Source organism: Salmo trutta, chromosome 21, assembly GCF_901001165.1.
Source record: "Salmo trutta chromosome 21, fSalTru1.1, whole genome shotgun sequence".
Classification (NCBI taxonomy): domain Eukaryota; kingdom Metazoa; phylum Chordata; class Actinopteri; order Salmoniformes; family Salmonidae; genus Salmo; species Salmo trutta.
The window spans coordinates 10966317-10978817 of record NC_042977.1 but is presented as its reverse complement, the minus strand read 5'-3'; the positions used below and the strand labels follow the sequence as shown (position 1 = coordinate 10978817).

Here is a 12501-nt window from a genome sequence, read left to right as displayed (position 1 = left end):
AAATGTGAAATGAATGTAGGAGACAATACAAAGAAAAAAAACATGCGTATTGTTTTATTTTTCCTTGATGTTTGAAATGGAGTAGAAAAGCTACAATGTATTATTCCAGGTTAGGTGCAATTTAGATGTTGGCCACTAGATGGCATCAGTGTACAGTGCAACGTTTTAGACTGATCGAATGAACCATTGCATTTCTGTTCGAAATGTTGTATCAAGTCTGCCCAAATGGGTCAAATTGGTTTATTGATACATTTTCAAGTTCATAACTGTGCACTCTCCTCACAATAGCATGGTTTTCTTTCACTGTAGTAGCTACTGTACATTTGACAGTGCAGTTAGATTAACAAGAATTTAAGCTTTCTGCCCATATCAGATATGTCTATTTCCTGGGATTGTTTTTGTTTGTTACTTACAGCCTCATATTTTCACTGATTGCCATATTATGAATCCATATTCCCTACCATGCATGATTCCTTCTATACTAGAAGACATCTTGTGATGAGATAGCAATGCTCTGGTTTCAATAGTGTCACGAACTGGCTCGAAGTCCATAACAAAAAGGGAGACAACATGGAGATAAGGAATACCAAAAATATATTTATTAACTGAAGTAACGTAAATACAATTAACAATGGTGTGTGTAGTCAGTCATCAGTAGTGTAAGTGAGTGTGGTTGCGTGCATAAATGTGATAATGAGGGGTGTTGAAAGGTGCCAAAGCAAACAAACAAAACAGCCACAAAAATGCCACAACCAAAATCTGAGAGTCTCCTCAATGAATGGGGAAGAGGTGTATTTATCCCGGGACACACCCGGGCCCAGGTGTGTCCCATATCGCTGACGACCCTCCCAGCTCCGCCCGCCAACATCCTAATAAGGAAAACAAGAGGAAAGAGAAAGAACACAGCAGACAGAGTGGGAGGGTCGTCACAATACTCCCTATGTCACAGTTTCCCAAACTCGTTCCTCGGGACCCCAAGAGGTGCATGTTTAGGTTTTTGCCCTAGCACTACAGAGCTGATTCATATAATCAAGTAATCATCAAGCTTTGATCATTTGAATCAGCTGTGTAGTGTTAGGGCAAAAAAACAAAACGTGCACCCCTTGGGGTCCCGGGGACTGAGTTTGGGAAACGCTGCCCTATGTAGTCAGTCACACTTGATATTCTATTTTCTTGTATATCACCTTATACAACCTTCCATAATCAGCTTATGGTTGTACTCTAGGCCTCTTTTCTTCATTACCCCCACCATACTACTGTTCAGACATGGTATCATGACTTCCTGTGTACTGTCAATGTAAAATGTTTCCCTTATATTAGAGGCCATGTTTGTTTGTGACTGCCTTGTTGCGAAAACGAAATGGTCGGGGGCCGTACTATGATAGATTTCATCATTCAAGTCTCGGCCTAGTCTTTACAGTACAGGAATATGCAGCTACAAAGTAATTCAAGTATACTTGAGTGGGATCAATGATGGGACTTGACTCCACAATAATATCCACGTAAACATTTTGGTTTGGTTTTACTCGGCCCAGTGAACTGCATCCCACGTTTATCTGGACTCCCTCAGGGCAAGAAGAGTGGGGGGAGGCTCTCTTTCTGAGTACCGACATTCTCCCGAAATAGCAGGAGAGAGGGCGTCATCGCTGGGAAAACAGCCGTTGCACTGGGATTGCAACACTGACCGTCCTGTTGCTACCTCTCAACTGTGTGAGCTCCACCAGTTATCTTAGAATCAGGAAACTCATCTTGTGGGGACATGACTGGTCGACGTTTGAGCATTCAGCCTTAGAAGAGGAAAATCCCTGATTCTCTGTTGTGACCCTTGTTCTCTTGTAGATAACAGGTAGGTGGTGCAGTAAATGTATATATATTTTTTACTATATTTTATCACTAGATCATTGGGTTTATCGATTTGTTTTCTACCCGTGACTTGAACTCTTTGTGTAGACGACCATGGTAGAGGAGACTTACTTGTGACCAGGACATTGTGTCCATTTGTACAATAACAATTGCATAGAATGTATATTTGACCCTGCTGAAGATCTAAGAGAGCAGGTGCTCTGGCTCTCCTTTAGAGGACATGGCAGGAGAATTGTTTCGGTTTTAGTATCAGGGAGCCCCTTAGGCCAATCCAAACTTAAAGAGATACTTCACCCCAAAATCGAACAAAACTAAAGTGAAAGATTGGCACAGTTTTTTTAGTGTAATTGGTTTCGGAATTAACTGAGGGTGGGCCCTGTCTAATATTTTAATCGGAATACATTTTTATTAATTTGACCTTTAACTTCCTGTTTTCCTCAGCTCCACATTAAGGCAGAATGAGAGAGAAGCTGGCTGCCATGTCGCGATCGCTCTGCCCCGGCTCGCAGGCCGAGTCCAGCGACGACCTAAAGACACCGAATGGTGGCGAAGAAAAGATGCAAATGAAGCGTGAGATTTCCCTCCCCAATGGCATCTGCCTCATCGTGGGCAACATGATTGGCTCTGGAATCTTTGTCTCACCTAAAGGCGTCCTCATGCACAGCGGCTCCTATGGGCTATCGCTAGTCATCTGGGCTCTCGGCGGCATCTTTTCCGTTTTCGGAGCACTGTGCTATGCAGAGCTGGGAACCACAATCACAAAATCGGGCGCTAGTTACGCTTACATCCTGGAGTCGTTTGGCGGTTTCCTAGCTTTTATCAGGCTGTGGACGTCCATCCTGCTCATTGAGCCGGCCAGCCAGGCGGTCATCTCGCTGACCTTCGCCAACTATCTAGTGGAGGCGTGGTACCCCACCTGCCAGCCCCCCTACGACGCCATCCGCCTCATTGCTGCCGCCTGCATCTGTAAGGGACCTGCCTCTGTTTGTTTTTACCACTAACATTAAGTTACAAATGAAGACTTTATGGACCAGTTTCCCGGACAAAGATTTAACCTAGTCCTGAACTAAAAAGCTATTTGTCCGTGTCCCAGAAACCGTGGGTTTTATCAATTTCTATTGGGGTTTTATCAATTTCTAACTAGGGTCTAGTAAAAATGACTATTTTAGGTAAAGACTCAAAACATTTCCAGAATTGTTCTTTGAGAGGCTTTTGGTAGAGGTGTGTCTGTTCATGTCTGTCTAAACATGTGATTGTGAAGAATATAATTGACTTGGCTCTATTTTTGGAATGAAGGGTGTTTTGGAAAGTTATTTTGTTTTTGTGTAATGGTACTGTATGTTTCTTTACTGGAATAAGGCCATATTCAGATAAACCACTCTCTTTAGTCACGCAAACACATCCTCAACTCAATGCCCAGTCAGAGCATTAAAATAGCCCTGCACCCACTTTGCTTTGTGCGGCTCCTCTTGGCCATCTGAAATTGGCACTGAGCTGGTATTTAGGTTAGAGAGCAGCAATGCCATGATTCAGCCACACTGTCCAGACTAGAGTTTCCCTCAGCCCAGAGACATCTGCCACTAATGCAAGAGAGGCTGACAGCCAGCATGAATCAACTACGATCTGTGTCTGTGGTTCATTAACCTAGTAACTACAGTACTTGTCTGTGTAAAACAGGCCCCATTAAATGGTTATCTCCTGGTCAGGACATATAATTGGGCCCTAGATTGGTTTGACTGAAGTTTGGTTTCTCCTCGCAAGCACGCACACACACACACACACACACACACACACACACACACACACACACACACACACACACACACACACACGTTTGACTCATCATTATGGAGTGAGAGAGAGACACACACACATGCCATTATTCTTTTTTGTCCGCCAGTAGTGTGTCATCTCTGTTCCATCAGTTTCATGGCAGTGAAGGGATGTGAGGTGCTTGCCTTTCCCTCTGCTTCAGTTACCATTGGTCTCAGTTACACAAACAGTACAGATTGTTCTGTGACAGAGATCAGCTATTTTGGGATTTGGAAGGGGCAACTCAGGAGCACACAGATATTACAACAACAACAAAAAATCTATGTTCTACTTTTGTTCTGCTTTGTCCTTTTTTTTCTCTCCTCTACTTTGCATCTGTTTCCTACAGCATATCATCTCTCTCACCCCCCCCACCCCTCTCTCCCTCTCTCCGCCAGGCATGCTTATCTTTGTAAACTGTGCCTACGTTAAGTGGGGAACCATGGTCCAGGATCTGTTCACCTACGCCAAGCTCATGTCACTCATCCTCATCATCATTATAGGTATCATGAAGATAGCCAAAGGTAGGAGAGATTGTGATGTGGAGGGGATATGGGCGGAAGATTCACTTTTTTCTGCTGATTGTCGACTTCCTCCATGCCGTTTTTTAAAAATGGTTTGCTAGCTTGTTATTTAGCAACGTCCACTATAATCTGGCTAACATTTTCGGAGAATGTAGCACTGCTAGCGGAATGGCTCCTTCTGTTAGCAGCCATTTTAAAGCACGGGGAATAGTGAGGGAGGGCACCCCTTTATGTGGACGAGAGAGCCCTTTCCCCATGCTTTTGAAAGCATTGCTAACGGGAACAATCCCTTTTCACTAGCATTGCTACATTCTCCGAAACGATACCCTAGGGAATTTGACAATAAAATGATTAACATCCCTTTAAAGGGGAAATCTGCAGTACAAACAATAGCAAAGCATACACCCAGCCACAGTTTTGGTAAACACTGAGGGATGAGGCTGAAGAAATGTAACCACACTCCAATTCATAGACAAAGCTATGGTTACGAGGACTGACTATCCATGACAATATACTTTTGAGGTTATTTAGTGTTTGTTTACAATTATATTATTTACAAACAATGGAGCAAAATAATCTTTATGTTGTTTAACTAAGTTCATGAGGCATTTAGAAGATACTGTATATAAGGAATCACTGGGCATATTGTATATCGTTAATTTAAAAAATGAATCACAAAAACGAATCACCAATCTCAGATTGCCCCTTTGAATGTTCAGAGTGACAAGGGGGGAAAAAATGGAAAGATACGCAATAGAAGGGATTAATGCTACTTTTCTCTTTCTCTCCGCCCCATCTCTCTATTTCTCCCTCCTGCCTGTAGGAGAAACCCAGAACTTTCAGAATCCATTTGAGGGTTCCTCCACGGAGCCTGGGCCTATAGCTCTGGCCCTCTACTCTGCTCTGTTCTCCTATTCTGGCTGGGACACACTCAACTTTGTCACAGAGGAGATCCAGAACCCAGAGAGGTAATCTCCCTGTTTCCACATTCTTTTGTAACGGGGCCATACATTCTCATGGCAAGTCTTACAAGGCATTATACATGCTTGATTTTTATTCCTATTTTTGTTGTTGTTGATCGGATCTGTCTTAGCCCAGAGAGCGGTGGACTTGTTAGCAGGCGTTATACACCCAGCAGGCGTTATACACCCAGCAGGCGTTATACACCCAGCAGGCGTTATACACCCAGCAGGCGTTATACACCCAGCAGGCGTTATACACCCAGCAGGCGTTATACACCCAGCAGGCGTTAGACACCCAGCAGGCGTTAGACACCCAGCAGGCGTTATACACCCAGCAGGCGTTAGACACCCAGCAGGCGTTATACACCCAGCAGGCGTTATACACCCAGCAAAGGATATATCTCCTCTCTTAGACTCTCATAGCCTTCGTCCATTATGAACTCAAACATATTTCATACTGTACTGTTTATCGCTGTACCTCGTGCCCGGTTTAATTTGAGTTCAGCCCATATTCAGAGTAGCTGCGTCAGTAGTGTCATCCCCAATTAGCCATGCCCCCTTCACCCAACACTTTCTGCCCTTAGAGCAAAGACAACATCACTATTCATGATTGGACTGTATATTTGGATGGTGATACGATGATTACGCACCAGGGGTAAAATGGGAGCCATGCTCAAAGGCCTAATTTGGCATGGTGGTGAAGAAAGGACAAGGTTACGTCTTAAATAGAGACAAATGTTTATTTGCATTGGGTTTATTTATACTTGGGTCTATTGTACAAGAGTCCGAAAAATGTTGTTCAGGGAACCTTTTATAATGATGATGGATATTTTCTTATCGATGATAGCTTCTTTTAGTAACAAACAATCACCAGTTTTTCCCAAACATTTAAAATAAATATTTGTGTATAAGAAGTATTGAAAATGGCCTCATCCACTAAATGAAAATGATGGATTTGTTTCGCTGACCTATTGACCTCTTGGACTTCTTTATTTCTATAGGAACCTGCCTCTGGCCATTGCCATCTCCATGCCCATTGTGACCATCATCTACCTGCTGACCAACGTGGCCTATTATGTGGCTCTGGACATGCCCTCTCTACTAGCCAGTGACGCCGTCGCTGTGGTGAGAACCCTCTGACCCACGTGCTAAAAATAGGGCCAAATATGAGGCTGTTAAGATCATGTGACTGGTCTCTGTGTTCGTGTTCTGTGTTGTTAGACAGTACTACAGTACAATATATCAGATAAACCCGAGATTACCATTTTGAATAGTTTCAGGAAATGTAGTTATTTTACTAGAAGACACGTTGTTGCGTGCAACATACGTGATAGCACTCTGAATTCGACGGTGTGTTTTAAATATAATAATTATATACCTTTGATAATATACTGAACAAAAATATAACTGCAACATGCAACATTTTCAAAAATATCAGTCAATTGAAATAAATTCATTAGGCCCTAAGCTTTTGATTTTACATGACTGGGAATACAGACATGCATCTGTTGGTCACAGATACCATTAAAAAGAAAATGGGCCTCAGGATCTAATCACGGTATCTCTGTGCATTGAAATTGCCATTGATTAAAAGCCATTGTGTTCGTTGTCCGTAGCTTATGCCTGCCCATACCATAACCCCACCGCCAACATGGAGCACTCTGTTCACAACGTTGACATCAGCAAATTGCTCGCACACACACCGCCATTCACGTGGCCTGCGGTTGTGAGGCCTGTTGGACGTACTGCTGAATTCTTTAAAACGAGAGGTTCTGTGCAACTTCCAGCGTGCGTTTACTGTGAACGCTAAGATTGTACCCGCTTTAAGTTACAGTTTCAGACAGTGGTCAAATTGGCTTTACAAAATATAATGCATTATTATTCCCATACCATTATTACAGAGAATTAGACAAATTATGCTACCCTCTGCTTATTGGCTACTTAGATTATTCAAGCCTGTCTCAAAATACAACACTGCCCCTTTAAGACCAAGCTTAGAGGGAACATTGGTTGGATGCTGTTTATGGTAGAGAAATGAACATTCCATTTTCTGGCAACAGCTCTGGTGGACATTCCTGTAGTCACCATACCAATTGCCATACCAATTGAACGCTCCAAGGCATTGTGTTGTGTGACAAAACCGCACATTTTATAGTGACCTTTTATTGTGCCCAGCACAAGGTGCACCTGTGTAATGATCATGCTGCTTAATCAGTTTGTTGATGTGCCACACCTGTCAGATGGATGGATTATATTGGCAAATGAGAAATGCTCCGTAACAGGGATGTAAAAAAATTGCACAAAATTTGAGAGAAATAATATTTTTGTGCATATGGACATTTCTGGGAACTTTTATTTCAGCTCATGAAACATGGAAGCAGCATTTTACATGTTGTGTTTATTTTTGTTCAGTGTATTTTACTGAACCCATTTCATCTAATCCCACAGACTTTTGGAAATGCGGTCCTGGGACCGTTCAAATGGATCATTCCCATTTCCGTGGCCATGTCCTGCTATGGAGGACTCAACGCCTCCATCATCGCTGCCTCCAGGTACTGACCACATTTTCTGAAGTTTAAAGGGATAGTTCACTTTTTTGAAGTTTTAGCTTTCTTTTTTTTTTACATGCATCTAAGGTGTTATTGTTTCCTCAAAACTTTTTAAAAAGTTTGTTAGATGGTTATTCAGCAACCAATGTAAACAATCACCCAGCTAGCATAATTGGAGCATGTAGCATGATAGTGAAAACGTATTGAACTAGTTAGTGGTCATTGAAAGCCAGACCTTTATCCCTTCAATGACTGGCAATGGACGTTATCTGAGATATTTCAAAGTCCTACAATCAACCTGTGGTTAGACCACCTCAGATATTAAAATCAAGTTTTACATCCGAAGCGCTGAAACATTCCATTGTGGCCGCTGAATGCCCTGTCCAGGTTGTTTTTCGTGGGGGCGAGAGAGGGACACCTTCCAAACAGTCTGAGTATGATCCAGGCGGAGCGCTACACACCTGTCCCGGCCCTCATATTCAACGTGAGTGACATCACATCTCCATAGAGCATAATGCTCTCTTTTTGATATCTTACTGTATAGTATATCTCTCAGGTCACAAGTGCGGGCCATGGCCCACCTGAAGCAACCCAAAAGGAATCTGTGATCCATCTTTCGAGAAACACTAGTCTATGGTGCATTCGGATCAGACCCACAGTGGAATGTCACTCATCCCTGGGTTGTGTGTTCTTGCAGGGGTTGATGGGCTTGATCTTTCTGTGCGTGGAGGACGTGTTCCAGCTCATCAACTACTTCAGCTTCAGCTACTGGCTCTACGTGGGCCTGTCTGTGGCCGGCCTCATCTACCTGCGCTTCACTCAGCCAGACAGACACAGACCTGTTAAGGTAATGCTCGAAAGATTTGGTGTCTGAATTTGAGTCTGTGTGTTTGATTGGCTTGTCTCACTCTCTCACACACATACAGACGAGATGAGTAAACTTGCATCTGCGTAGTTGTGTATCATCACCGTCGTTTGACCTGCTGTATCCCGGCTAACCACTAGCTCCTCTCCACAGCTCTCCCTGTTCTTTCCCTTCGTTTACTGCCTGTGCAGTCTGTTCCTGGTCATCGTCCCTCTGTACGGCGATACCATTAACTCCCTCATAGGGATCGGCATCGCCCTGTCTGGAGTGCCTGTCTACTACGTGGCCATATACCTGCCTGAAGACAGGAGGCCCAAGTTTATATGCAGACTAAATGGTAAGGATCAGAGCTGTAGACACACAGACACAGGGCTGATTTCCCAGAGACATTTTAAGACTCCTTCAGGACTTGAAAGCACGCTAAATGGAAATGTTTTTTTTGAAAGTGCTTTTTAGTCCAGGAGTTTGTCAAACCGTCCCCCATTTTTGCAGAAAATGACCGTAAAATATTCATATGCATCATAGCTAGAAAGTAACTGTCTTGGAAGTTTCTTGTGATTTTGAATTCTAATTCTGCCATTTCCTGTCTGAACAAATATGATTTCAACTTGTGTGTAGCAGACTGGCGTGTCCACACATTTTCATGTGTTGCGGATTCATATGTTTAAGAATGAAAAGTTGAAAGTGTGACCTGGAAAAATCGAAAGATGTGGTATCTTTTTGAAGCATGTTAGTAAAGGGTGCTAAGTTGGAAGTCTGTAGGAACGCCTGAGTTTATGTGGGTGGCTGATTAACAAAGAGTGCCACTGTAGGCAAGAGACAGATATACACTGAGTGTACAAAACATTAGGAACACCTTCCTAATATTGAGTTGCACCCCCTTTTTTGCCTCAATACCTCGGAGCATGGACTCTACAAGGTGTCGGAAGCGTTCCACAGGGATGCTGGCCAATGTTGACTCCAATGCTTCCAACAGTTGTGTCAAGTTGGCTGGATGTCTTTTGGGTGGTGGACCATTCTTGATACACACGGGAAACTGTTGAGTGTGAAAAACCTAGCAGCATCTGGCACCTACTACCATACCCCGTTCAAAGGCACTTAAATATTTTGTCTTGCCCATTCACCCTCTGAATGGCACACATACAGAGTCCATGTCTCAATTGTCTCAATGCTTAGAAATCCTTCTTTAACCTGATTCCACCGTTCATCTACACTGATGGAAGTGGATTTAACAGGTGACATCAATAAGGGATCATAGCTTTCACCTGGATTCACCTGATCAGTCTCTGTCATGGAAAGAGTAGGTGTCCTTAATGTTTTGTTCACTCAATGTATTTACTATTGATGGTGACGGGAAGGATAAATGACTCCTTTTGGTGTTTTCAGAAGGTTATCATCACTGTAGCAACTGCAGCTCTGTCTGTTGTTACAAATTGATTGTTGTGCATCCTATGCATGTTGACCAGTGAACAACAAGTCCTCCGAGTGTAATTTGATTAGACTGTTTTTAGACTCAGCGGTTTGTTTTTGGCTGGTGGCTCTGGGGACTAGGAGTATATCATTAAATGTGGTTCAAGGAAATGCCATGTTTGTCAGTCCACAATGTCACAGTCTGTCCCTGAGCTTTGCTTATCAAGCCCCAATGTGACTTAGTAGTCTGGTGTATCACATTAAAGAAACCACATATCAAAATGTATTTTGGGCTTTTCCAACGTAAACTCTGCCTGAACTCTTGTTTACATTTCTCTTTCTCTCTCCCCCCTCTCCCTTTCCTTGCCAGCCTGGGTCACCAAATACACCCAGATCGTGTTGTACTGCTGTCTGACTGAACTTGATGTGGAACCAGAGAAGATTGCAGACAGCAAAACTCAGTGAGGAGGCCTGGTGGCCCCCCTCTCCTGGCCCATGCCACGCATGATGCACATGCCTGGAACACGAAAGCTGACTGAGCCGTGCGTGGACAAAGGCTGCACTGAAGGGTTGGCTGGTGGGGGTACGATGCTTGCCCAAGTACCACATTGCATTCTCAAAGGCTTTCCATATCTTGAGGACAAAAGAGGAGCTGGTACTTGATCATGTGTGAAGAAACTGATAACTGTGGGATTATTCTTTTTTGGTGAACATATTATATTTTCCTATAAGAGTATGACTGCTCATTGTGTAAAATGCTCATGGTAATATAATGTAATGTGCTTATGTAATGTGCCATGTTCTTCTTCAAGTGTTTATACCTTAATGTTCCTCCAAGAGGTTTACCTGGTTATTTCTTTGGATAGCACTTACAGTATATGTCCTACAGTTCTGACAGTCAACAGTCTTTGGCTTGTGTCTTTTTGTGCTGAGTCACTGAGTCACTTTGTGCTGAGTCACTAAGTGGTGGTCTAACAATGTTATGACTTACAAAACATGGCCGAATGGACCAATCGGTATGCTGTAAATTACATACAGTAGAACTTATCACATAACGCATGTATTAATTACAATATGAGCTCTCAAACAGGGATTTGATTATTAAAGTGTTTGGTTTTTAATTGCTCAATGATTATATTTCAATGTGCTAGTACCTAACACTGTTGTGGCCTACCATTTTATTTAGCTAGGCTTGGGCTCCAATGCAACCCATTTTTATCTCAATATCAAATCGTTTCTGGGTAACAATTAAATACCTTACGGTGACTGTTTTTCAATTAAAATTGACAAAAAGAAACAAGTAGATTCTTAGCAAAGAGTAATTTCTCAAGCAAGAATTTTGCTAGGACTATCTGCGAGTGGTCTGAGTGGGGAGGGGAAAACTGAAGACTAGCCGTTATTGACAGAGGTTTGGAACTCTTTCTTATTGGTCTATTAACCAATTTACCACCTGGTGATGTCACAGGGCAGACCAATACGCCATTCCACCAAATCAGGCTGAAATTTCAGGCAGTCTTTTTAAACAGCTTTTTACACTAAAATGGCATTATCATAATTTTCACTATTTCACAGTATTATTCAAACTTCATAGTGCAGACGTATATATATATATATATATATATATATATATAAATAAAACACAGGAAATTACTTTTTTGATAACACTAGGCCTTCAAAGCTCTGAGTTACTCAGGTCAATAGCACTGTATATCACTTTTATAGTGGCCTGAATCATGTTATATTTGATGTTTTCATGAAGCTAGAGACTTAAAGTAGTCGTCAGGGCTATTTGCAAAGTATAATTTTCAAATCGTTTGGATGTTAGGCAATCTGGCACACGTGGACCACTGTCACAACTTTTTTCTCTCCGTTTCCTCAGCCCACCTTCTCCCTTTAACAACCTTACCCTAACCCTCTCTCCTTCATTCTTTTCCCTTGATCATTATTTTTCTCTGTCTCTCTCTTCCTCGTTCTTGGGAGATGTTACAACACCTGATTAGGGTGTAGTTATGGCTTTTGACATTTTGATAAAGATTCGATTGATCCTTACCCAAAAGGTGTTCCATTTTACGTTCTTAAAGCTGTGATTAGTCAAATCATGTGTTGTTTTCTTGTTACCATCATTTTCTAGTATGAATTAAATATTGAATATCTATTTTCATATCCCCCATACCTCTAATGCCTTTTCATTTCCAAGGCTCATGTTATGTCAAGAGTTGACCTGCTTTTAAACTGTTGTCTAATCAAAACATCTAATTACAGCATTTCACATCTTTAAATAATATGGTAGCTTCACTCCAAATCCTGAAAGGCATCATCCTCACACAGTGCAACTGGCACCGACTTGGGTTTGCTCCATTCAATCGTATTGGTCGCTGACGTTGATAACACACAAAACATGATTCACTGCTCTGCTGCTGTTTCCTATTTTCAGTAGCTTCAATCTCCACAACACTCAAAACTCGTATCTGCGACTGTACATCTCTAGATTTTATTGTTGGACATTAAGGATGGGG

At 42.3% G+C, this 12501-nt stretch overlaps 1 protein-coding gene across 1 annotated transcript; it reads left to right on the top strand.

Moving 5' to 3' along the window:
• Positions 1-1663: 1663 nt before the first annotated feature.
• Positions 1664-12155, top strand: LOC115156666 (Y+L amino acid transporter 2). Its single transcript, XM_029704202.1, has 10 exons — positions 1664-1846; positions 2305-2829; positions 4074-4199; positions 5023-5167; positions 6163-6286; positions 7610-7713; positions 8098-8194; positions 8408-8557; positions 8729-8912; positions 10356-12155. Exons 2-10 carry the CDS (start codon positions 2322-2324, stop codon positions 10448-10450), a joined length of 1533 nt encoding a protein of 510 aa, XP_029560062.1. The 5' UTR covers positions 1664-1846; positions 2305-2321; the 3' UTR covers positions 10451-12155.
• The last annotated feature ends 346 nt before the right edge of the window (positions 12156-12501 follow it).